The sequence below is a fragment of the Mesocricetus auratus genome, unplaced genomic scaffold (assembly GCF_017639785.1).
Source record: "Mesocricetus auratus isolate SY011 unplaced genomic scaffold, BCM_Maur_2.0 Super-Scaffold_100025, whole genome shotgun sequence".
Lineage (NCBI taxonomy): Eukaryota > Metazoa > Chordata > Mammalia > Rodentia > Cricetidae > Mesocricetus > Mesocricetus auratus.
Genome location: NW_024429206.1, coordinates 19,520,356 through 19,547,474, shown reverse-complemented (window position 1 = coordinate 19,547,474; position 27,119 = coordinate 19,520,356). Strand labels below are relative to the sequence as shown.

Here is a 27,119-nt window from a genome sequence, read left to right as displayed (position 1 = left end):
AACAAAAGGGGGGATGGTTGTGATATGAAGAACCAACGAGGGAGAGACAGACACGGTGAAAACGGCTGCATGAGATGGCAGCAGACGGGACAACAGAGGGCTTGGACACAAACAAATGAGCTGCACATCCAGGAGGTGGCATCCGGAGCCATTCAGCTGTCCCCAGCCTTGAGAGGCACTGGCAGATCCCAGCGTGTCTCTCCATCCTGGGGACCTGCCCTCATGACACACACCTGTTCAGCAACACAGGGGTCCCAACAGGAAGCCACGGTGCCGACACCACATTGCACAGGGCGGGCACAGACACAGAGGCATTGAGGATTTCACCAGAAGTCAAAACACTGAATTTCTGCCGTGCGTCTAAGTGATTATGGAACTTCAGAACACCAGAAGCTACTGACTTCGCCAGCAGCAGTGAGCTAAGGTGGGAGAGACAGAATGAAGACACAGGCCTTGGGGTTCTGAATAATGCCCTTGGTCAGGTGGTTGCCTCTCAGGGGTTTCAAAAGACTTCCAGAGAAGAAACTGGGATTATGTCAAAGGCTGATGGTCTGTTTACCCCTGATCCAACACACCCAGCTAGCACAGGGTGCCATCGCCCTTACTACAGCAGACTGGCTACCACACAGTCTGCTGGGGCCACCAACATCCTACCTCATGGGAGGGCCAATGAAGGTTGGAGGAGCAGCACAGTGAGATCGAGCCCTTTGCAGAGGCCACACCGCCACCAGTAGACTTAGAAGAGTTTTGTTTTAGTTTACTTTTAATTTTAAAACATACTGTTTATTTTATTTTAGTTTTAAAATATGCATTTATCTGTTGTATGTGCACACACATGTTAGTATGACACAGCAAGTATGTAGAGGGAAGAGGACAGCTTGAGGAGAGTGTATTCTCCCCCTCCACCATGTGGGTCCTGGAGACTGATCTTAGGTTGCAAGCTTGCCAGCAAATGCCTTTATCCACTGACCCATATTGCCAACTCTCTATTTTTTTTGGTAAATTTGGAGAATGTGGGTTGTGTATGCCATGAGGCATAAGCTGAGGTTAAAAGGATAATCTTCAGGGTTCACTTCTACTACCATGTAGGTTCTGAGATCGAACTCAAGGCATGATGCTTGGCAGCAAGCACCTTCACCCACTAAACTATCTCAACCAGTCCATAGATTCCAAAGTTTAAGGGAGACATTCTAGGACCTTCTGTGACAGTTTCCCACCGTGCTTGAGTCACATCAGTGAGGAAGATGCCAGGGATCTGGGGTGGGCAGCATGCCCACCAGCAGAGATTTTAATGCATTGCATGGGAACCTGTGTATATACAAAACGAAAGTGTGTGTGTGTGTGTGTGTGTGTGTGTGTGTCCACATTTGACATTCTTAAGAGCAGCAAGTATATGAAAATAAAGTAGAAGGTCTCCGAAATTTATTCCAAATCAATACTTTTTAAAAAAGTTTTTGTTAGAATGGGCATGCTCACAACTGTTCTGGGTTCCTCTGAATCCAGTAAGACAGAGACCCTGACACCTCCTGTGGAGTGAGCACCAGGGAGAGCATCTTGGGGGATGCTGGCTAATGTGTGGATAAGTGCTTGATCAACAGGGGACACCTTGCTTTGTGAAACAGTGACCTTAAAACAAGGCAGCCTGCCACAGTTCACCACCATCCAACATCAGCTTGTTGTGTCAAAGCCATCTCTGTCCACCCACAAATAGGTACCCAGACTCATACCACAGCAGAGGGTTATACACTAAGAGTTAGGAAACCCTGCTTTTATATCATAGCAATGGATAAATGTTCTCGAAAGAAACACTCTGCAGTGACCGTCCATGAACCACGAGTGCTTGTTCATCATCCCCACGCTCTTCCCCTCTCTCCAGATGCCCCAGCCCCTGGGAGGCGCTATCCCCATGCCTGCAGGCATTCTCACCACCCTTGTCTACCTCCAGTTGTGTCCTGAAGTTCAAGGATCCCGTCCACATTTTCCAATGGCCAGTAATGAGAAGCAGAAGCCAGGACCGCAAACCCTGCAGTGAAAGGACCAAAAAGTTGAAATCACAATTAGGGAGGAAGGAACTGAAGATAAGAGCTGTGACCCCGAGCACTTGAAGACTGAGAAAGAGTGGAATTGTCAGGATGACCATGGACCTGGCTGAAAAGGCATTAAGAAAATTCAATACACACTCCTGGTTAAACAAAAACCACTGCTTTAAATTAGAAATCAATGGCTAGTTTCTTAATTGGACAGAGCAGGACAAATAGGGAAGGACATCTCCTAACTCAAGAAAACAAAAGCCCTGTGTATGTCGGCACAGGGCTAGGAGCTGCCCATTAGTGTAGGGGAAAGGTAGAAATGCCCATTATCGCGCTGTTCTTGCAGCGGCTTTAGAGGCAACATCTGATGTAATTGGACCACAGAATGAAACAAGGTTTAAAAAGACTTTACCAGGGGGAAGATGCTAAACCCAGTGTTGGTGCCGGGTGTCACGGAGGCCCTTGACAAACACTCCCCTGTGTCTCTTAACAGTAACTCACAAGATAGCACATCCTTCCCCTGTTTGTAAAGAGACATGAAATTCCTGCTGGAGGGCTGGGGAGATGGCTCAGCCGGCGGAGTGATTGCCACATAGGCTCGAGTACCCGAGTTCTATCCCCCAGACCCACATGAAACCGCTCGTGGTGGTAAATGCTTATGATCTCAACTCTACAGAGGCAGAAACAAGAGGGTCCTGGGAGCTCACAGAGCAGCCAGGTTAGCTAAAATATGAGCTTCAGGTTAAGTGAGCTTTTGAGACCCTGCACACACGTATGTGTGCCCGTGCACACACACTCACACACACACACACACCAAAAGATAAAAATAAAAAGTAAACAAGAATAGCTATAGCCAAGAATAAATAAGAGGACCTGGAGAGGGCATGGGGAGATGGGGTGAGTACTAGAGGATGCTGGGAACGCAGATGTCTTGAGGGGAGCTGGGGACAAGCATGGAGGTTGCAATGAGAAGACGCCGGGTACCATGAGTGTAGTTGGGTACCATGCCTGTAGTTGTCGGGTACCATGCGTGTAGTCGGGTACCATGCGTGTAGTCGGGTACCATGCGAGTAGTCAGATGTTCAGTGGAAGGAGAGGCCACTGGTGGCTCCACTACATATAGACCATTGGCTTGTGATAAAAGTGGCATTTTAAATCAAAGATTTATTCGCCACAGGTACTGAAGTCAGTTAGGCATCTGGGAAACAGTAAGATCTTACCTCACTAATACTTCAGATGGTTCAAAATGCGAATGTAACACGAGAGCCGAGCCAAAGGCTGGCTGGGTTGGTGCATGGCTTCAATCTCAGTTTGGGAGGCAGAGGCAAGGGGATCTCTGTGTTCCAAGGCCAGCCTGGCTACATGGTGAGAAGCTATCTAAAAAGAAAAAGGTGGGCTGGGTGCAGTGACCTGTGCCTTGTGCCCATATGTAATTGGGGTTTAGGGAACTCTCTCTGCCCTTCAATCATAACATTTTGAAGAAGCCATCAGTGAGCTACCCAGTGCTCCCTCGTCTCCATCATCCCACCAGTGCTCCCTCGTCTCCATCATCCCACCAGTGCTCCCTCGTCTCCATCATCCCACCAGTGCTCCCTCGTCTCCATCATCCCACCAGTGCTCCCTCGTCTCCATCATCCCACCAGTGCTCCCTCGTCTCCATCATCCCACCAGTGCTCCCTCGTCTCCATCAGCCCACCAGTGCTCCCTCGTCTCCATCAGCCCACCAGTGCTCCCTCGTCTCCATCAGCCCACTAGTGCTCCCTCGTCTCCATCACCCCAGCTCCCACGCATCCTTCCCTCCCTCTTTGGAGGTGGAAAGGTTAGACGTTCAGAGCCAACCTACATGACATAGGTCAACCTGAGCCGCGCGAGATCCTGATTCAAATAAATACATAAAGAAATAGAAGCATTTGAGGTTTTGCATTTAGAAAATTTCTATATAGGAAATAAACTGAATCAGACTGTGAGGCAATGTTCTCGAAGTATATATGACAGAAACACATTGATTTCCTTTTTAGATGTATTCAATTTACTATAGTAATAAAATTCCTGTGGGCTAGCAATATGGTTCAGTGGTAGAGTATTCATTTAATATTTGTGAGGACCTGGAGTCAATCCTCAGGCAGCAGAGAAAGAGGAGAAGGGAGAAAGGAAGGGAGGGAGGGAAAGAAAAGAAAAAACTATAAATGAAAAGGAAATCAACAGAAAACTTAGGCACAATAAGATAGTTGAAGGAAAAAGAAACGCAAATTGTTTTTTAATTATAAAGCACCTCACCCTCCCAACCTTGTTCAGTGCAACCCAGGACTATAAAGACTACAGAGGGCCGGGCGGTGGTGGCTCACGCCTTTAATCCCAGGACTCGGGAGGCAGAGGCAGGCGGATCTCTGTGAGTTCCAGGCCGGGCTGGACCGATAGCCTCCAAAACAATACAGAGAAACCCTGTCTCGTAAAAACCAAAAAAAGAAAAAAGAAAAAAGACTACAGAGGGCAGTCAGTCAGACTTCTCCTGTTGGAATGACAACCAAGAGGCCAGATGTGAGAAGCCGGTCAGTTCTGACAGAAGCTCAGATGGAGTCGGCATCAGTTTGACCTTTCCGGAGGACAATTTGGCTGTGTCTGCAGAGGTTGAGGACACTTTCTCTCTAGGAATCTATACTCCAGAGGCTCTCAAATGTATGATCAAAGAGCTGCATACAAAAGTATTTGTTGGGGAATGTTCCCACAGCGTCAAAAACCAGAGTGCAGCCTGGATGCTCATCTGTGGCGAGTTGACTAAATAATCAGGGTGCATGTGAAGTGAGCTGGCGTGCAGCCGAGGAAACGCTGGAGAATGACAGGCATGGGGTAACATGGAGTGATGTTTAAAAGAGCTGGGGCCACAGGAGAATGCTTGTCTAGCATGAGAAAAAAACCTGGACTCCACGTTCAGCAACACACACACACACACACACACACACACACACACACGGATAAATGTAAAAGAAAAGCTACTGGTTAAAAATAATACATAATAATGAACAATTTAGCCTAATCTGTCTCAAAAAAAAACTAAGCAAATTTTAAAAAAAAATATCAAGGTGAGCTAGCCAGGCATCGTGGCACACAGCCTTCAATCCCAGCACTCGGGAGGCAGAGGCAGGTGGATCTCTGTGAGTCTGAGGCCAGCCTGGTCTACAGAGTGAGTTCCAGGACAGCCAGGGCTGTCGGAAGGAAGGAAGGAAGGAAGGAAGGAAGGAAGGAAGGAAGGAAGGAAGGAAGGAAGGAAGGAAGGAAGGAAGGAAGAAGAAAGAGAAAACAACAAGAAGGGAGAGTCACATTGCCTGCACTTCCTGTTCTCCAAAACTTTGATCTACCTTCCTTGGCAAAACCCTGTTAAGTCCCGCCTTCAAAATCCCAGATGACAGCTAAAGTACAGCATCTTGGTGGGTACCAAATACCTCACCTCTTGAAGTTCATATTTACACACTGCTGTGATAAAAAGCCCCACCACAAGCAGCTCCGGGAAAGGCTCTCTTTAGGCTCACAGTTTGAGGAGGCTGCAGTTCACCGAGGTGGAGTGTGAGCAGCTCGTCCCATTTTGTCCACAGTCAGGAAGCAGCAAGAAGTGAGTGGATGCTGGTGCTCAGCTCACTTTCTCCTTTTGTGTCAGTGTGGGATCCCTATCCATAGGATAGCACTGCCTGTGTTTAGACTGAGTGTTCCGGTCAGTTCTAGCAACATGACACAGCCTGGAGCACTCTGGATGAATTGTCTAGGTCCGGCCTCTGCGTGTGTGGAGGGATGGGGGTAACTTAGTTTCTAACTGCTCTGGGAGGGCCCAGATCACTGTGGGTAGCGCCATTCACTAGGCTGTATAGAAAAGATAATCGAGCAGAAGCCGGAAGAACAAGTCAGTAACCAGGCTCCTCCGCGGTTTCCGCTTTAGACCCTGCTTGAGTTCCTGCCATGACTTCCCTCAGTGACAAGGCCGTGACCTGGGGGCGTAAGCCAAATAAGCCCTTTCTTCCCTTACCATTGCTTTTGGTCAAAGGGTTTTATCACAGTGTCGGCAACCAAACTACAACAGCGAGTTTTTCTACCTCAGTCAGCCTGATCTAGATAATTCTCCACGTGCGTGCCTGGAGATTTGCCTCCTAGATGATTCTGAATCCTGTCGAATTGGAGATGTTAACCTTCACGGTTTTCTCCTGTCCCTTCCGTGTTCCCACGCAACTCCCAAATGCAAGCCAAAAACAGAGAAAGTTCTCCACTGGGGCCTAAGGAAATTAATCAAGGCCTAACTCCCACAGGCAGCCAGGAATGAGTGCCGGGTAGTCTCCAGCTACGAGATGCCGGAACTCAAAAGGGCAAGAATCCAAAGCCTTCATTTTCAAGTCCACATTTTTTTTAACCCCAGATACTGAGGATATTTGGTTTTTAAAAACCATCATGGGCTTATTATTCAATTCATGTGGGAAAACTATCAGAAGCAGAAAGAACATCTATTACACAAAGAACAACTGTTGGGTCTTCAGAATCCACCTCTGCCACTAAGTCACGTGGGCACAGTGTCCCTGCTGCCGACTCTAGTGAACAAGGCTAAAGCCAGCTCTGCACAGAAGGGCTGTTCAGCGAAGGGATGGAGTCACCCTAAAACAAGCCCATGTGGCTCAGCGGTTAAGAGCACTGACAGTTCTTCCAAAGGTCCTGAGTTCAATTCCCAGCAACCACATGGTGGCTCACAGCCACCTTGAATGAGCTCTGATGCCCTCTGCTGGCCTGCAGGCAGAAGACTGTATACATAATAAATAAAATATTAAAAAAAAACCAAGCCCATGCAAAGGAGATGGGATAAAAGGTCTTGAGCCCCATAGGGCTGACATGAATCTCAAGACAGGACAAAGCACCCACACTGTTCCCATTGTCCTCTGACTACAACATGAATCTGTCTACACTGAGAAGAAGCAGTGTGGGGCCAGGTTAGCCCTGAGGAAGATGACATTCTAGATAGTTAACAAGCCACAGCCGGGCGTTGGTGGCGCACGCCTTTAATCCCAGCACTCGGGAGGCAGAGGCAGGCGGATCTCTATGAGTTCGAGACCAGCCTGGACTACCAAGTGAGTTCCAGGACAGCCTCCAAAGCCACAGAGAAACCCTGTCTCGAAAAACCAAAAAAAAAAAAACAAACAAACAAACAAACAAAAAAAACAAGCCAGATGACTGGACCCTCAAGCCAGGACAGAGGCCAGGCCAGTGTCACACTGTGTGAAGGTTCCTCTGGGATGACCAGGTCTCCCATTCTTTATTTGATAACATGTAACTTCCAACGCTCTTTAAAGAAACTTTTAACTGAGATCATTACAGATAACCACAGCTAGTCAAAATATGCAGAACAAGTGATTATGGGGTACCCAGACCCAGTTGATAATATCTATAATACAACTCTTGCACATAGGCTCAGAAGGGAAAGGTGGGAAACGTCTAACAGCTAAGAAATTGGTTCTGAGACTGTATCTCCTGGAAATGACAGGGCAGCATCCACCATGATTCCTCAACAATACGGCTGCATAAACAAGACATGAACAGGGACAACAATAGACATGCCAGTGCCAAAGGGGGGACTCTCACAGGGACCCAACCCCAGACAAAACTACAGACAACTAAGGGGTGCTGACAGTAGGACAATTATTCCTTCCCAGCACTGAGCTCCTGAATCCATTTTTGTTTTATTAAGACAAGGCCTCCTCCCTTTGTAGACCAGGCTGACTATGAACTCAAAATCTTCAACCTCTGAGTGATGGCATGATAGGCGTTCACCATTTTGCTGACTCAAGGTGTCCCGCCTTCGAGAGATAAGTCAGAAATACAGATGTTTTACATTGCATTTTGAAATTTTCCCCCAATGCTGATATCGCCAGTTTGTTTTTTTTTTTTTTAATTAAAATCGTGTGACATTAATAAGATGGGCTAGACTCAGCCCACAGGTTCCCCGAACACCCAACAGGGTCAGATCACCCACAGTCCTCGAAGTTTCGTAAGAGCAAGACAGTTTCATTCTTTTGTGGGAAAAGATAATACATGACTGTTTTCAAACCACAAAGGTGAAAAGCCCGGCACAGTCAGGCACATGGCTGCCTCAGACTCCCACAAGGATGGCCGGCAGGTCTCAGGAAGTAACACTACCTCCAAGGGCTGAAAATGATGGTGTTGGGAAGGCTGAGAAAAGAGAAGGAAGGGGAAGGAGGAGGGGAGAGGAGAAAGAAAGAGAAACAAAGACAAAGGAGGGGAGAGGATGAGAGAAAGGAAGAGACGGACGGAAGTAAGGGGGTGAGAGAAAAAGGAAGGAATGGAGGGAGGTTTTTAGTCCACAGCATAGTTATAAGCCAACTCTTCAGAGTTCATCTTTCACGCGCATCTAATGTTCTACCAACCCAGTACCAGTTTGCTCTGAGAAGAGAGGCCGGGGAGGAGAGAGAAGATGGACATCAACACTCAAATCCTCCAGACCGCCATGTCTCCCCTTTCCAGCCTGGCTCCCACGGGGCCAGGGACCTCCCTCGGGGGGAACACTCCTTTAGGCTCTGCTGCCAGGACACCACTGAAGCCTCTTCCTGGCGGAAAAGTTAGCCACTCTCTGCCATCTGCAGCTGGCCTTGGACACATGAAGCTCATTTCCCTGAAGGAGGTTGCCTGCTGTCTCCAAGGTCTGCAATACTGTTCCCCATGTTTTCATAGCTACCTCTTTCTAACCTGGCTCTCCGTTCCTCCTTACGAAATTTCCTGATTCCAGCACATCTCCTGTTTCTCATGGTGGTGCCCCGTGACCATGTTTCGGTTATGGCCTCCTGTCCACCTCATCAGCTTGATCTTTGAAGGTGGTGGAGGGAGGGGGCCATCTCTTCTGTGTCTTGTGTGGTTGTATCAAATTACAGACCTCCTGTGTGTATGCCTCTGTGTGTGTGGGTGGGTGTGGGTGGGTGTGTTTGTGTGTGTGTGCGTGTTTGTATGAGTGTGGGTGTGTGGGGGTGGGGGTTGGGTGTGTTGAAATTCAGGTTTCTGCACTTGCAGCCTCCCATTTTAAATGTTAGCAATTAAAAACATAACTATATAGGTAGAATGAATGACAGAGTATGAAAACAACTAGACGGGATATAATTAAACATAAACATAGAATGGCTACAGAATATAATTATATGCATAAAATATATTTATAAATCTAGCATCCCCTGGGGGGGAGGAAACACTCCGCTTGCTCTGTTTCCATGCTTTGGATATGAATTAAACATTGTTTTTAAAATGGGGGGGCCGCTGGAGAGATGGCCCAGGGACTGAAGCACTGCCTGCTCCTCCAAAAGGACATGGCTTTGATCCTCAGCACCCACGTGGCAGATCACAACCATCTAAAACTCCAGTCCCGGGGAACCTGACGCCCTCTCTGACTTCCGCATGCATCAGGCACTCAGATGGCGCCCAGACGTGCATATAGGCGACACATGCATGCACATGAAATGTCCTTTTAAACATGCATGCACATGAAATTTCCTTTTAAACATGCATGCCCATAAAATATCCTTTTAAACATGCATGCACATAAAATGTCCTTTTTAAAACTCCACCGTGAATACCTATTTTTTTTTTTTGGACTGGCCCAGCAAAAGATGGAGAACGGCATTCCTGCTGTGACCCGGTGGTTGCAGAAGTCCTTCATAAGCCACTGTGTAAATAACGGCTGGCATTGCCTGCTTTGCATGCCAAGCAGAGCTGTGAAGCCTGGGGCTGGACTGTCATCCGCAGTCCCGGTGACCTGGAAGGAAACTAGGTAACAGACACAGCTTGCTACTTTTCTCACTTGTCCAGTCCCTCGCTGCAAACATCATCTATAAAAGGGCATGTTTATAAACTTTTACAAAGTGGCCTGCAATCTTGGTGAATGCCATTTATGGGTTTGGATACACCAACCTCGGAGCTTCCTAGGTCATCCTGAGGAGCAGAGGACCCAGGGTGTGAGAGGGTCTCAGATGAGTGTGGGGGTCAGTCTCCTCTCTGGATCCCCCTTCCACTCCTGGCTTCTCTATCAAGGGGAACCTGGGCTGCATGGGCTCTAACTACGGCTATTGTAATTCTGCGGCAGTGACAGCCCACAGGGACACTCGGAAGGTGTCAGCATGCCAAAGGCCCTCACACCATTTTTGAGGTTTCTAAAACTAAGTGTGCACTCACAGGGTAGTGACAAGAATCCAGAAGCAATCTGGTGACCTGAGTCAGTGTAGACACCTATACACAGAGAGCCGAAAATGCAGGCAGCCTCAACTGGAACCCTGTTTATAGGATGACAGTCCTGTCTCTATGCAGACAAGGCATGGAAGATGGTTGGTGACTGTTTTCTGAGTCCTGCCTTGCGCTAACAGCACAGGGCTGGAGCCAGGGTGAGGCAACAGAACAATTAAACATGAGTTTCCTGTGTCACTTCTAGGTGACCCTAGGTGTCAGTTCCCCTAACTCCCTCTAGATGGCGTTGTCCCGTTTCCATGAGCTTGAATTAACCTTCCAGCTACAGCCTGGCCATTGCCCGGCAACCATGCAGGGGAGTATGGACAGGTGGGTGGGCGCAAGCTCTGCGTCCTTCTTACTTTAGGCAATCCCAAGGCCACTCCTTTTCTTGGCAAATGACATCCAACCCTGACTCCCAGTCTCTGTGTCTGGACAGTCCCTTGGATCATGTGTCAACCCCATCTGGGGTTCTCATGGGGGGGCGCCTGTCAGAGATCAGGTTTTCCCAAAATCTCCCTCGGGCCTTCTTGGGCTTTGGAGGTAGGAGGGGAAATCCAAGCAGGCCTTGCAGAGAGGGCTGAATATTATTTAAAAAAAAAAAAAAAGCATAGCCAAAGTCCAAAATGTAAGAAAAGACATTTTGAGGGCGGGGGATGGGGAGGAAGTAGAGCAGGAGGATGAAAGAAACAAAGGACAGAAATAGAAGGGAAGAAGGAAGGAGGGGAAATGGAAAAAGGAAAGGTGAGGGAGGAGGTGGGGAGGAGGGGAGGAGGGGAGGAGGGGAGGAAAGCCTTGTGGCTGTGCCCCGAAGCCAATGGAAGCAGGAGGCGGAAGGATAACGGAACTACTAGGATGGAGTGGGGACCAGAAGGAAGCCCTTTTGGTCTAGATGGGGAACTGTGCAAGGCACCTAAGATCCCCTGGCCTAGGCTCCGGCACCCTCGGGCTCTGCCTTCCTCTTCCGTAGTGCACGTGGGCTGCCGGTCCTCTATTGTGGGTGCTCCACCAGCAGAGACGTTGCTCTACCTGACATCACGTGAGGAGTGAGGCGTGTCTACACAGAACAAAGCTGACCCGGCACCATGGAACTGTAGGGAGGCCAGGATGCTAGCTCACGTGTGGAGTGGAGGCGTGGACATGTGTTAAGTATGTGCAGACGAGTACGGGTGTGTACTATTATTACGGGCAGCTCTCCCCCCACCCCCGGGTCTCAGCAGAGAGGGTGATCTTTCCCTAACAAGGCTTCAGGTACATTCTCCAGATGCGCACGCACCCTCTCTGCTGCCCTTCACCGTGGTTGCCGTGTTGGCTGGTGAGCGCTGGTGGGACAGGGCCCCTGTTTAGAGGGAGATTGGTCCAGTTTATCAGTTCTTCTGGGAACCCCAGTCTCTCTGAGCTCTGAGTCACTGGCTTCTTCTCCCTGACCCACCACCAGGCTTTCCCAGAAATGGGTCAGACATTCTTGTCCTTTGGCTCTCACCTTCAGCAAGAACCCCAGCCCTAGAGGACCTCCCACAGGCAGCCCGCAAGCCCCTTCCTATTCATCCCCACCATAGATGTGGCGACCCTCCCATCTGAAACAGGGCTGCCTTCCCGACTCCAAACAAGTGTCACCCTTGTGCACCTGAAGGGGGATTCACAACAGTCAAAGACAAGTATCCTGAGGTCTCCCTGCCCCACCCCCTCTGTGCATGGCCTTGTGCTGGGGAAGGCACCACACGGTGGTGTCTGGGACCCTTGGGAGCACAGCCCCGAGCTCCGAGAGTCTGGAGGCACCAGGGAGAGTTCCCACGGTGGTGACCCCAGGTAGGCACAAGTGTGTAGTTGAAAGAGCAAAAGAGATTCTACTCTGAAGGACATGTCTCCTTGATTAGAAGACAACACCTTGATCTGGAGCAAGAGGCAACTAGGGGGGACCAGTTCCATCATCACCAGCCTGAAGATACTGGTCACACCAGGGTTGCCTCAAAGGTCACAATGTATTTTCTGGGGATGAGAATCCCAAAGGAGAGGCTAAACAAACGGTTCCTGGTGTACCCCAAAGGCAAGGAGAAAAGCATACAGCCATCAGAGGAGGGAGGGACCTTACCTGGATGTTCCTGGGCTCTGAGCTGGGTGCCACACACCTGCAAGGGAAGATGACAGGTAAGTGCGGTGACATCCTCCGCAGACGTATCCCAGCTGCCTTGGCGGCCTGGGGCATTACCTGAAAGCTGCAGAAGGGCCAGAGTAGCCAGACCCAGTGGGAAGGCAGTGCTGGCAGATCCCTCATGGTGGGAACCAGGCGGTGGTATGCCCCAGAGCCTCCTGGGAACCGATCTACCTCCAGCTTCCTGAGGACAGGGGCATCTTCATCACAGGTTTCTGGCCACAAAGTCTGTTCCCTAAAGTTTACGGTGTTATAGTGCCTGGGAGCAGTTGGAGCGATTCTCCTCTCCAAACTGGAGTCTTCGGTGACGGAGGCTGGATGCAGCTCTGGGTTGGGTGAGCACGCCTCCTTGGCTTCACCAGTGTCCCCAAGCTCTTAGCTGCTGCTGCTGGTCAGGCCAGGGCCTCAGGGAACTTACAGGCTCGGGAGTCTGTGGCCTGGGCCTGGAACTGGCAGGCACTTGCCTCCGGTCTCAAGTCGGAGCTCAGAGCTCCTCCTCACAGCCTGGAGCTCGGTGGCGATGTCTGTGCCGCCTCTCTCTGCAGCTGAGCTCCGCCACACCTCGTTGGCCCAGAGTCCAGCCCGTGGCTTTGGGTGGAGAGCCAGAGTGATGTCAGCGGGCCTCAAACTTTGTTCTCTATTTATATCCATCCCACTCTGGCCTTTCCTGGGTCCTAACACTAGTCTGTTAGGAACTGCTGAGCCCTTCCCAGGACTTTTCCATCAGAAGGTAGCCAGGCAAGCCTGGGCTGTGTGTGTGTGAGGGGTGAGAGCGTGAATGCGGGTAAGTCTAAGACAGCGTGTGTGTAAGTGTGGGGGAGATTGTGAGGGTGAGAATGTGTGTGAGTGTGGTGGTGAGAATGTAAGTGTTTGGGGTAGGGAAGAGTGTGTAAGTGTATGGGTGAGAGTATGGGGGGGTGCAAGCATGTGGGTATTGAGGGATAGAGTATGTGGGTATGGGAAGTAAGAATAGGTGTAAGGATGAAGGATGGGGTGAGCGTGGAGGGGTATGTCAGTGTGTAGGTAGGTGTGAGCAAGTGTGTGCGGGTGGGAATATAGGGAGATGAGGGTGTCAGGAGTCTGTACAGGGGTGGGTGAGTGTGGGTGCATGTATGTTATCTTCTGCTCGGTGCATTCATAGCCACCACGTGCTTGCGAGTGTGGATGTGCACAAGTGTGTGTGCATGAGTGTGGTCCTGTAGATGGGGGAGGGGTGGGAATGTATGCACATGATGTGTGTGTATTCTGTGGACGTGTGTGAGTGTGGCCATGTAGGCATGCAAGGTACGTGTGGGTGTGGGGATGGATGGATGTGAGTGTGGGTGTGTGCCGATGTGAGTGTAGATGAGTATAGGTGTGTGGGTATGAGGGTTTACATCATAAGGGCATGTTCCCACTAGCACCCTCAAAGTCTCATTAGCATCAATAAGTGTATGGGGCCAAAGAGTTGTCTCAGTAATTAAAAAGTACTTACTGCTATTGCAGAGGACCTGGGTTCAGTTCCCAGCACTCACATCAGGCAGCTCACAACCGTCTGCAACTCCAATTCCAGGAGATCCAGCATCCTCTTCTGGCCTACTCAGACACCTATACACATATGATGCACATAAACTCCTGCAGCCTCACACACATACACGTAAGTAAAAATAATAAGGCTTTAAGAAACAATGTTAATAAGTACAAGTGTAGTTATGGACTTTGTGTGTGTGTGTGTGTGTGTGTGTGTGTGTGTGTGTGTGTGTGTGTGTGTGTGACTCGGTGCCACTGTGAGTATGCATGTATTGCAGGTTCATTGCCACTGGAACCCTCAAAAACTCTATGAGTATTAGCATAGTGAGCATGGGAGAGGATCAAACCGGGAACTCTGATAAGATCTGGGTCTTGTTCCAACGTGGGAAAACAGGGATTGTGCACACCAAGACAGGAAAGGTCTTCCCATGCCCCATCCAGAGCTGGCCATGCTTTCTCTTCAATCCACCTTTGCAGAATTCAAGGACACCCCCTGATGTGTGACACCTTCCTTTATCATAAAACCCTACCTTGGCACACATTAGCACCCAACTAAGTCCGACTTCTGTTAGCTGTGTCACTGTTTAGCTGAAGCCAAGACTTGGTCCACTTTTCTCCAAATGTGCAAACACATACACACACACACTCACACTCACACACACACACACACACACACACACATGCACTCATGCATGCCCACACACGCACACAATAGCCATCCCTGCACAGTATATCCAGTAGCTCCCCCCACTTGTTTGCTCTTGGGCAGAGCTGTCTCTCCCCTGAATTCCCCCTTTGCAGACTGGAAGCAGCAACCGAGTGTCCAGGAGACAGAGACTAACATATAAGGCCCTTAACATGGGGCTTGGAAGAGAGGTAACACACTCAATAAATGTTCCGATTCTTGCGATAAAGTGGAACATAACACCCAATAAACTCGGGCTATCATTATCATCTCAATTGCCCTGACTTTAAATGGGAATTAAGAGTCCTGAGTCCAGCAAGCTTCCTAAAGAGGACAGAAAAAGGACTTCCAGCCCCTAGGGGGCAGGGAGAAGGGACGTCAAAATGCAAGGTGATTGCAGTAACTCCTGCCTGCGCCCGACAACCTCCCTTACTATCTTGTCACCTCTTTATGGAATGTTCCAGATGGCTCTGTGGATAGCCCTCCTCCCAGAGCCAGAGAAACCGGACCCTGCCCTCCAGGCTGTTTGTAATAATGACCTTTAGCTTGGTGCCTTGGTGCCTGCTGCTCAGGGAAGAGGGGATTTATAACTTTCTTCTCATTTCAGTCTTCTAGCCCCTCCCCCAGGGGGAGAGAGGAGGGAGGGGCCTCAGCCTCATATGAACCTAAGAATTAAACAGATTGCTGAGTACAACAGACCTTTGTTTTCAAGGATGACAACAAAACCAGGAATATCTTTTAGTATAAATTTGTCCTTGCATAAAGGGAGACACCTGATCCAATGACAATAGCAAAAAAATGGATGGAAAACCCGTTTCACAGGACCCTCTGCCAGGTGCCAGAGCCTAGCTCCCAGCACCCAGCCCACAGGTTGCTCACCTGTCACTGTCCTTCCACATCTTCACAGGCTGGAGTAGGGACTCCCCTACACCTCCCTTTCACGCCATGCTTTCTCAAAGTTGGGTTTGAAATCTCAACAGTGGAGGAATTCTCAAAGCTAATTTGACAAATTAAAGGTGTAATGTTGCTGATGCGGAGACCAGAGGACAACTTGTAAGAATAGGCTCTCTCCTTCTACCACACTACCACGTGGATCCCAGAGATGAAACTCCAGTGGTCATGCTTGGTGGCAAGCCCCCTTACCCACTAAGCCATCTCGCTGCCCCAGCATGCAACTTACTATGGTCAGAGGACAGTGCGTAGATAACTAAAGCATCCTCCTCCAGCCTCCCAAGACCTTGTGCCCAGGACCAGCTTGTCCCTTCCCTGACTCGCCCCTTCTGGTCTCCACTCACAATGTTGTTCTATGAAACTGTCTTCCTGGGACTCAGTATACAAGTAATCACACCATGTTGGTCTGTGATTCGCTTTCTTCACTTAGTGCAATTTTGGATACGGATCTGGGGTGGTGTGTCCTTTTGTGGGCCTCATTACATCCCTCCCTTGGGTGGCACTCAAGGGTTACCCCGACAGGTGGCTTTCAGCCTCTCCCAGTTGTTTTCCTTTCGTGGGCATTAATCACCACCTGACATGCTTTCATTACAGTCACCGCCATGCAGGGGAGCCACGTGGTCCCTCTGAGACCGGGCCCAGTATCTGACATCCAATACTGCAACAGTACCCTCTGAATGAACGCATGCCCACTTAGCTTAAAGGATATGTAGGGAAATGTTGTGGTTCAGTAAAAATCCATCAGATTTTATTGAGTGGAGGCTAATTAAATATTTAAAAATGGGCCTTAAGCTTTGATGAAGCTCTACTCGATAAATGTTTATGGGGTTGCTGCGAAGTGGGGGCTTGCTGGTGACAGAGTATGAGTGAATTATACAGAGTCGAGTTTGGGCAGGACACAGGTCCTGCAGGGGTCAGTCTGGAATGGCCGAGGAATTCAGGAGAGAAGTTTCTTTGCTGGGTTCTATATTCTCAAGTGTACCACCCATACCCTGTCACACGCCTTCCACCAGCCATCTTAGCTGTGTGGGGCAGCTGGCTTGTGTGTTTCACCACATACACTCCCCGCAGATGGACAGACAGAACAACGGCTTCTGGGACACCATGGTTGCATGCCACACACAGGCAGGAACAGAGCAGACGGACCTAGACGGACTGCGGGATGGAGTTACAAGGGAGCTGATGTGGAGGAGTTAGGGGAGTCTTTCTCCAGGAGGCCAAAGGATGGAAGAGTAGTCTGTAGAAAACACAAATGAATGAACGAACAAACAAAGCAACCTATGGGATACACTAACCTCGGGACAAGCATACATTCCTGAGAAACAGCACCCGAAGCACACTTGAATGCATGCACACACACAGCTACTGCCCAGGCTGGAGTGTGTGTGTGGCACATCTGTAGAGTGCTTCTCTTACACGCACAGGGCCCTCGGTTTCATCCCCCAATAACTTCCCTGAAGAGAATCAAGGTCTCTACCTGCAATGATTAGCCTTCATTGTCAGCCCGATTGGACTTGGGATCACCTAGGAGACACACTTTGGGGTATGACCATGGGGCCATTGAGAAAGGTGTCGCTGTGAAGATGCACCCTGCATGTGGGCAGCCCTACCCCACAGGCTGGGCTTCTGGACTGAGAAAGCCAGCTGGGTACCAGCATGTATTGCTGTCTCCCTCCTGACTGCAGCCACAGTATGGCCAGCTGCTTCATGTCGCTGCCGTCACAGCTTGACCCTACACCTCCATGCCATGACAGACTCTTCCCTCAAGCTGTGAGCCCAAAAGGCCCTTCGTTCCTTAAGTTGCTGTGTCAAGTATTTTGTCACAGCAGTGAGAAAGGTGATCAATACACTCGCCTTTCAGCAAGTAGTGGCCACTGGCCTGTGAACAACAAGACATAGGCAGACACACATGGGCACACTCTAATGGTTCAGCAGGAACTTGGCTTATGTCTCGGCACAAATACAGGTTATCAGTCTCCGAAGTCTTCACAAGATGCCCATTCTACTATTATGACACACACAAAGGCAAGAAGAAGGAGGAGGAGGAGGAGGAGGAGGAGGAGGAGGAGGAGGAGGAGGAGGAGAGGAAGAAAATGAAGAAGAAGGAAGAGGAAGAAGAAGAAGAAGAAGAAGAAGAAGAAGAAGAAGAAGAAGAAGAAGAAGAAGAAGAAGAAGAAGAAACGAAAAGAAACAATTCCTGCTGCCAAGAAACAAGGCAATAAAAACCAAGAGATGGAAAACATTTGAGTGATGGGAATGGATCTGCTAAACTCTGACAATATTCGACACCTAGCAGGACTTCTGCAGACATGGAGGTGATGCCAACAGCCACGTGGAGTGCTGGCCCCCAAATTGGATGACACACAGAGCTCATGGCAGACTTAGCTCAGGCAAAGGAAGGGCCACGACCTTGACAGAGGTCTGTTAAAATCAAACAAACCGAAGCACAAAATGAAAGAGTACCTCTTAAAACAGCATGAAAGAGTAGAAGCGCAAGTCAAATCCTCTAAAGGGTGCGGAATGGGGATTCTAGAACTGAGAAAAAGAGACCAAAGGGAGCTGGGAGACATGAGGAGAGAATAAAGGGGGTAAATGAAAGAGAGTCAGGCAGGCTCAGAAAATGCAGACAAGGTAAATCGGGGAGAGAGAGAGATCGAGGGGACAGTCAGGAGAAAAGTACACACGGTATACCGAGGAAGGACTCAGAGAAATACTACCAAAAATTATAATTATAGCAGCTAAAGGACGATGCAGTAGATAAACACTGAGGGCTGATAGTATAGCACAATGGTAGAGCCCTTGCCTAGTATGTCCAAATCCTTGGATTCCATTCCCAGATCCTCCCCCCACCAAAAAAAAAAACAAGAAAAGAAGAGGGGGGAGGAAGGAAGAGGGAGGGAGAGGAGGAAGAGGAAAAGAAGGGAAGGGAACGGAAAGGAAAATAGACATGCATTTCGAAAAGGAAAGGGGTGGAATGTCTCTCAGACTGGGAGTTCCAGGGAGGGGGAGAAGGTGAGCCTGAGGTGCGTACTGCATTTCTCTTCATGATGAATTGCTCTGAAGGTAGAGGGAGATACCGATGACGACTTAATACTGTGGCTAGCCTGCAAGCACTGGGTTTTACCCCTTAAAATAGTGGATTTTATTGTATGTGAATTATGCCTCCATAAAGCAGAAAGAGAAATAAACACCTCAAACAGAAACGGAAAGAATTCAGTAGCAGGAGACCAGGACAGGAAGAAATGTAACCCGTTCTCTTTATCAGAACCACAGGATACCCGACAGAAACTCCATCCATGCCAAGAAAGGAAATGATTTAAACTCTAGTTAAATGGGAAAGCCCCGCCTCTTTTTTTTAACCTTTAAGTGAGATTGTTGTTGTTGTTTTCTACTGACTTTCTTCAGTTGAAAGTCATGAAGCCTAGGCAGGTACCTCTCTCTATGTAGCCAAGAATGACCTTGAATTTCTCATTCCCCTGCCTCCACCTCCAGAATGCTGGGATTGCAAGCCTGTGTCATCACACTCAGTTTATTCCGTGCTGGGGATTGAATTCAGGGCTCTGTACATTCTAGACAAGTGCTCTACCACCTGAGCTGTGTCCCCAGCCCTTGTTTTGACTGTTACAGAAAGAAATGGACCGAGTGAAGAAGAGAGGATAGACACAGATTGCTGTGGGCTGTTGTGCATGGTAAACTCCAGGAAACACAGGTGAGGGTAAGGCGGTGGGGGGAGAGGGCCAGACAGTGGAGCAGGATTCACTTCTATGTCTTGTCTTCGGAAAGCAACCTGGGAGCAATTAAAGAGATGCCTTCGGTGGCCACTGCTGAGAGGAGCATGCGACAGATCTTAGGACAGCCACTGGAGGGACATAAAGTTGGAGGTAAGTCAATAACAGCAAGTCACAAATTCTGAATTAATCCAAGAGCAGATGGAGGGAAGGCTGAGGGAGGAGAGACCAAAGGACAGATGGGATGGAAGATAACTGTCAAAGGGCAGGTTTTTATCCCAGTCATAGCAGGGGTGAGAATAAAAGACAGACTCCCCAGCTAGGGAAGAATGGAAGTGCTGATTGCCGACCATCTGCGAGAAACTTGTAAGTATAAACATGGAGTGAGGTTACAGCGAGAAGGCGAGAAATGGCACACCACACAAACTGGGCAGCGGGCTGTGTGCGTGTGTGTGTGTGTGTGTGTGTGTGTGTGTGTGCACATGCGTGTGTTCTGATTTCCTTGGAGAGATGGCTCGGGGATTAAGAATCCCTGCTGCTCCTGGGTGGTGGTGGCACATGCCTTTAATCCCAGCACTTAGGAGACAGAGGCAGGCCGATTGCTAAGTTCGAGGCCAGGCTGGTCTACAAGTGAGTTCCGTGACAGCCAGGGTTACACAGAGAAACCTTGTCTTCAAAAAACAAACCTAAACAAAGCAAAAGAACACATACTGCACCAATAGAGGACCAGAGTTTGGTTCCCAGCACCCCCATTGATCGCTACTTAAGAAAAATTCCTCACCTGAGGCTCCTTTCTCTCTGATGACTCTATCTTGTATCAAGTTGACAAACAAAACTAGCCAGTACGTATGTGGAGAGTTGCCTGTAATTACACCTTTAGGGGACAACACACACACACACACACACTTACAGTCGATAGATAGATAGACAGGCAGACAGACAGACAGACAGACAGACAGACAGACAGACAGACAGACAGACGATAGGTAGGTAGGTAGGTAGACAGACAGGCATGAAGGTCCCAGGACTGTAAAACAAGCACACAATAATAATCGTATATAAGTTGTAAAATGGACAGGTGAGCTCTGCAAGGTCACAAGAGCAAGGTCAAGAGGAAAAAACAAATATGTTTTGATATGCTCAAAATTCGGGATCAGAAATTAAAATGCATTCATGTATTGAGACAAGGTCTCATGTAGCTTGGGTTGGTTTTTTTAATTCCCTAGGCAACCAAGGATGACCCTGCCTCCACCTCCTAAGTGCTAAGTTGGCAGGCATGCGCCACCATGCTCAGTTTCTGTGGTGCTGGGGCTAGAAACCAGGGCCTTGTCCTTGCTGGGCAAGTGCTCTACCAGCTAAGCTAACACCCTAATACAAATATTTTTAAAATATCATTTACAGGAGAACCAAAGAAACATATTACTTATTTTATTTTTTATTCATGAGTGTTTTGCCTCTATGTGTATATATGAATCATGCCTGGTGCCCACGGAGGCCAGAAGAGGCGATCGGATCTCCTGGAACTGGAGTTAGGGAGGATTGTGAACCAGCATGTGGGTGCTGGGAATGGAACCCCAGTCCTCTGCAAGAACAGCAGTAGTCTTAGCCACTGAGCCATCTCTCCAGCCCCTATTTAGGAATATTTTTGGAGTGTTGAGCTGATTTTGTATCTTGTTATGTTGGTGGCACTATAAGGAAGTTTCATAGCTGCTTTCTGGGTTAAAGGGATATTTACTTATTTATTTATTGCTTTTGGTTTGGTTTTATCTTACTGAAGCGGGGTCTTACCACGTAGCCCAGGTTGACCTCACACTCATTATGTAACCCAGGCTAGGTTAGTGCTTGAAATTCTCCCACATCACCTCCTGAAATGCTGGGATCACAGACAAGTGCGTACCGCTACCCAAGTGCAACTGTTGCTGTTGTTATTGTACTATTCCTAAATAAACCTATGTAAAGCAAAAACCCCAAATGATAAGAATGGCACGGCCTAAGGTGGAGGGAGTAAGGGTGCTTGGGGGTACTGAACTGTCTGCCTGTCCCTCTGTGTAACAAAGCCTGCAGTATGGCTCTTAGACGTGTTTGGAAATTATCTCTGACTGAGCAGGACAGTCTGAGACAGCCTCTCCTCCATCATGATTGTGCATCTTAATCTCAGCTGCTTCTCCCTCTGCAGAAACTGGGCTTCTGAGTCATGGTTTACACCCTGCTGAGGCATCTCCCCTGTGGATCCATCTTCATTTTCACCTACTTGTGACTGAGAACTAGAAACTCCAGATGCTAAAAGATGGTAGCCTGAGGTACTAAGGACTCGGCACCTCAGTCACGCATCAGTCACAAGCCCTGTGCGTGGCATTTGGAGCAAGGGGAATGATAATCAATTATCTTGCACCTTTGGAAAACCATGCCTGTACAGAGAGCAATGATTAATTAGCACCTCGGAGGCATCTTTGACTGACAAGGCCTGGCTAGGTGCAAACCTTCAAAGACAGAATGGCACATCAGGGGGTTTATTCAGCAGAGAGCTTGCAGCAGCGTGCGCTCTAACACGGAACCTCATGAAGCCTGCGGCCAGGAATAAAAGAAAGATATCAACTTTGAAAATCAATCTCACGATTCCGTGATGCATGAACTGCCATCACTTAAAACGGTGACAACAAAAGAATCTTTTTACAGTTTTCTCCCACCCCCTCCTCCTTCAAGACTGACAGCCAGGAACCAGGGAGGTGGCTTAGCAGTTAAAGGTGCCGGCTGCCAAGTTTGATGGCCAACATTTGATACCTAAGACCCACGTGGTAGATGAGGAGAAGCGACTCCAACAAGTTGTCCTCTGATTTCAGCATGTGCCTCATGGCATGCACACACACACACACACACACACACACACACACAATAAATAAATAAATGCAATTTTTATATGAGGCCATGCCTACTAGTCTATTCAAGTCTGAGGATGCATGAGGACCCAGGGGAGTGCTGGCATCTTCCTCAGACGCCCTGCATTAGGAGGGGATAGTCTCTTGTCCTGCTCATCTCACTGACGTGGAAGGCCATAATAATCACACAGCCGTGGTCCCCTGAGCCTCTAATGAGAAGAACCTGATTCTAAACCAAACCCAAGGAAAGCAGCATTGAGAGACCAGGGTGAAGCCTGCTGACCCTGCTCGCATCCCTGGGCCCAGGCACACCGAAACCCGCTATTTCTACACCAGTCAGTAAGTTCTTTTTCTGTCCAAGTCCATTTGAAATGGATTGTTTTGAAATTAGCTGTTCTACCTTCAAGGAAGACGCTTTCAGCGAACCAGTCCTAGTTCTATACGTCCATGCTTTTGCTCTCCGTCATCCTCCAAACACATAACTACCCAACTGCCCTCCATACACCATTCGTACTCTCTCCCCAAACAGCACTCACCCTTCCAAACCTGGGCTCTCTGTCATCCTTTGTGCTGAGATTTCAAGGCTAGGCACCTACCCTAGACGGAGTAGCTTCCAATGCTCTACCCCTGATGGTTCAGCCTGCTACCCTCTGTGTAGAAAAGCACCATCTACTGAAGCTTGCCTTATATAGCGGTGCTCCGGGCAGCATGTATAAATATAACTACAAATTGGACCTTTTACATTAGTAATTGCTTGTTTCCATCCCCACCAACATCTACATGCCAGCACCCATGAGCAAGCTGCTCTGCACGTCCACTGGACAGACAGCCCCCCAACCCTGCCTGTTGTCCCATCGCCCACCCTCCAGACACCAGCCTGAGAGCCCGGCAGAACTTAAATCATATCTCATAGCTTTTCCCTTGGCACCATGGTTTATGTCAAGTCTTCAGAACGGTCTGTCCCCTTCCTATGACCCAAGCAGTCCCCATCTGACCACCTCCAACTCATGGCTATGGACTGAACATTTGTGCGATCCCCATGCTGATTCCTAGGTGAAAGTTCTGGAACTTAGTGTGATGACCTTGGTGGATACGGCTGTCTAAAGGATGAAACCCTCGTGAAGGGCATGCCTCTCCTTTTGAGACACGGCAGGAGGAGATGTCTCCTCTCTCATGGGAGGAAGCACTGAGACATGGCAGCTAACATCCTGTCCACCAGGGCAAGTGACACCCCCACCCCCGATGCCTGGCTCCAGCCATCAGTACCACAACCTCAGGCTCCTGGTCTCTAGAACTGTGAGAAACGCATGTCCACTGTTTGAGCCTCTAGGTCACAGCAGCCCAGCCTGACAGAGCCACTTGGCTGACTCCAAAGACCCTGTGCTCTGTCTCACCCCAGCCCCGTTCCCACCTGAAAGATTCTGGGCTCTGGTCCCATCGCTGCTTCCTCAGAGGGAATGGTCCCCAGTTAAGACTACTCATTAAGACAGCACTGATGAGCTAGCTGCCCTCAGAGAGGCCACAGTGAGGGCACTCGGGTGAGTAGCATGGGCATCCCAGAGGGCTGAGGACAAACGTGGAGGACACAGAAGGATCCCTGAGAGGCAGGGAAAAGCAATCCCCAGAAACTGTACAAACAATATTTCTAGCTCACTGTGTAGAAAGGTGACAAAAAAAAAAAGAGCTGAGCGCCTGATGGAAAAATTCAGAACTGAAAAGGCCTATGAGTGAAGGGTGTCTGCCGGGTCTGAGGACACACAGACAGGGGTAAAGTAATCTGAACAGCAGAGAGAACTAATCAGAACAGGGGAAGTGTTTCTCAGACCTGCGGGGCGAGAGGGGAAGGATGACGTCACCCCTGTCAGGGAACAGGGGAAGAGTGATACACAAAACAGCATCCTGGAAGAAATGCTGCCTGTCACCTTCATGTGTTTGAGATGACCAGGGTTTGAATCTGTGGACCCAGACAAGAAGACCTGCCCTGCTGGGCAAGCCCATCAGCCCAGAAAGCCAAGCATGGCAGGGAGGGGCTTTATTTCTTCTGTCTTTTGTTTTATTTTGTTTTGTTTTGTTGTGTAAGACAGGGTTTCTCTATGTATTCCTGGCTGTCGTGCAACTCACTCTGTAGACCTGGCTGGCCTCAAACTTAGCGATCTGCCTGCCTCCACCTCCTGAGTGCTGGGACTAAAGGTGTGCACCGTCGTGTTGGGCAATGTCTCTGTTGTTGTCTGTTGATTCTCTCCTTATTCTCTCCCTTCTCTCTCCTTCTCTTCTTCCCTCCCTCTACTTCTGTCTCCTCTTCTTCTTGTCCCTTCTTCCTTCCCTCCCCACCTTCCTCCCATTCTTCCTCTTCCCTCTCTCCCCCACCCCTCCTACCACCTCTCTTCCCTCCCCTTTCCTCTCGCTATCCCCTCTCTCCTTCCCCTTCCCTCTCTCCCAACCTACGTGCTCTGCCCCCTTTCCCTGAGCTGAGATTCCTCCATCTTCTCCTGACCTTGGCCGTCAGAGATGCTAACTCTTGGCCTCCAGACTGAGGTTGACTTTCACCTGCAGTCCCGAGTCCCCAGCTTGTGGGGAAGGAACAAGGGCAACCCAGTGGATGACAACTCAGGCTCAGTGACCAAGGAACCTGTTCTCATGTCGTTCTCTGAAGGGAGGGAGAAGACAGAAGATCAATAGGAGGTGGCTATCCCACTGGCTCTGTCTCTCTGCAGAACGCTGACTAACACAGCCTCAGACAGGACCAGGAGGCAGAAAATTAGCCAGGGACTTAGCAGAACGCACCAGCGCAAGCAGCCATCTGGATCTAATTGACATTTATGGAGCGCCCCGCCCAACAACATCATCAACAACATCGCGATCCATGCTCTTCTCAATTGCGCAGGAGACAAGACAGCCACCAAGACAGAACGTTATCTCGAACTGTAAAATAAAATCGAGTCGATATTAAAGAAGTGAAACCAGATAAGATATGCCCTCTGGACACTGACCTTGAGCCATAAATCAAAACAGGAAAAATAACAGGTAAGCCCCCACTCTCTGGGCAATTAAAACAATGCTCTTACGTGACCTGTGAGCTCAGAAGTAACCCTGGAGAGAAATCAGAATTTTTATTTTTTTATTTTTCATTTTTGAGACAAAGTTTCTCTGTGTAGAACTAGCTATCCTGGAACTCACTATATAGATCAGGCTGTCCTTGAGCTCACAGATGACCTACCTGTCTCTACCTCTGCCTCCCCGGTGCTGGGATTAAAGGTGTGCACCACCAACGCCGCCCAGCCAGAAAATGTTTTGAACTGAGTGAAAATGGAAATCTATTGTGTTACACTGGGGAGTAGCCAAGGCTGTGAGCAGAGGAAAATACATAGCATTGAATGCTTTTGTTAGAGAAGGACAAACTTCCTAAATTGGTCACCTAGATTTCTTTGACAATCTAGAAAAGGAACAACTGCGCTTATTAACAGCTGTATCCCAGGCCAGAGGTGAGGCATAATCAGTGACTCGCTATCGCTTCCCTGCTTAGAGATCTCCAGAGACAGGCAATTACTCACAGGTAAGAGGGTTATTGACTTTTCCTGTTACAGGCCCAGTCACTTCCAAACATCACCATCCTCATAGTTTCCAACCAAACGGGAGTCACGATGCCGCCACCCACCACACACACACACACACACACACACACACACACACACACACACACACACACACACACACACACACGCTTTCCTGGTCAGCTTCCTGTTGTTGAGCAGGGGATGGGTTGAGATAGTGTCCCGTAGCCCAGGGTGGCCTTGAAGTCACTATGAACTTGAGGCTGGCCTTGGACAGCTGGTCTTCCTTCTTCTGCCTGCCCAGTGCTCGGGTGACAGGCAGGTGCCACCATGCCAGGCTCAGCTTCCTGTCCAAGTCAGATTGTAACCAATCTTAGAATGCCTCCTTCCTCACTATATAATGCTACCTAACACTAACACACTGTTTCCCGTGTCTTCCGGGCATCCCTTTACTCGGCCGGCTCTGAGGCGGGCTCTGATGTCTCCCCTAAGTCCAGTCCGTTGTCCCATGTCTCCCTGTCTATCCCATGCACAGGCGGCTCAGCAAGGACCCTTCGGAAACCTCTACAGAGTGGAAAGGACTTCTTCCTGAAGCTTTGTGACACTTCAGGTGTATGATGCCTGCCACAGAGGCTGTCTAAGTGTGTACGCTCTTCATTGGCCAGCCCTCCCCCGCCCACAGCACGCTCACAGCCAGTGCATACCCCAGAACTGTTCCCCCTGAGCATCTGTCTCCGGGAGACCCTCTATTTGTTTTCATATGCAGTATTTCCTAAGTGTCCCTGGAAGGTGTCCCTTCTGTCAGCGGAGCTGGGCAGGAGGTGGGCAGGAGGTGGCTCTTGGTGGGTCAGTCACTGAAAAGTCACTTTTAGAAAACAAGAAGGACCGGGCAGCAGTGGCGTACACCTTTAATCCCAGCACTTGGGAGGCAGAGGCAGGCGGATCTCTGCGAGTTCGAGGCCAGTCTGGTCTGCAGAGAGAGTTCCAGGACAGCCAGAGCTACACAAAGAGACCCTGTCTCGAAAAACCAAAAAAAAAAAAAAAGGAAGGAAGAAAACAAGAAGGCTGTGTTGTATTGGTGCATGACTATGACTACAATCCCAAAACTCGGGAGGCCTGAGGAAGAAAATGGCGAGCTCAAGGCCAGCTTGGGCTACCTAGGAAGACCTTGTTTAAATACACACACACACACACACACACACACACACACACACACACACACACACACACATTTTTTTTAAAAAGGAGAGAGCTCCTTCCCGATCTCCCCAATGCCCCTCCTTTCTCAATGGCCACTCCTCAGTGGTATGTCCAGATACAAGGCACCTTCCTCCCTTTGCATCCTTCAAACGACTGTTAACCTCCCAGTCCTTAGAAAGGTCACCTG

The 27,119-nt window shown here is 49.2% G+C and overlaps 1 protein-coding gene and 1 long non-coding RNA gene across 3 annotated transcripts in view; one reads left to right on the top strand and one right to left on the bottom strand.

Annotated features, from left to right (window-relative positions):
* The window catches only part of Adgrd1 (adhesion G protein-coupled receptor D1), a 109,546-nt gene extending 96,498 nt beyond the window's left edge, over window positions 1-13,048 (bottom strand). The window contains exons 1-3 of one of the 2 annotated variants that reach the window (XM_021233321.2): window positions 12,490-13,048; window positions 12,373-12,409; window positions 1,940-2,023 (exon numbers count right to left, since the gene is read on the bottom strand). In XM_021233321.2, coding sequence (XP_021088980.1) covers window positions 1,940-2,023; window positions 12,373-12,409; window positions 12,490-12,555 — 187 coding nt within the window. In that variant the 5' untranslated portion in view covers window positions 12,556-13,048. The remainder of the gene's footprint in view (window positions 1-1,939; window positions 2,024-12,372; window positions 12,410-12,489) is intronic. The other variant, XM_005080588.4, reaches the window with a different exon arrangement.
* Window positions 13,049-13,866: 818 nt separating this feature from the next.
* On the top strand, window positions 13,867-22,151 carry LOC121133969. Its single transcript, XR_005870979.1, has 4 exons — window positions 13,867-14,068; window positions 19,205-19,286; window positions 19,361-19,458; window positions 21,482-22,151. It is a non-coding gene; the product is annotated as an uncharacterized LOC121133969 (long non-coding RNA).
* Window positions 22,152-27,119: the final 4,968 nt, after the last annotated feature.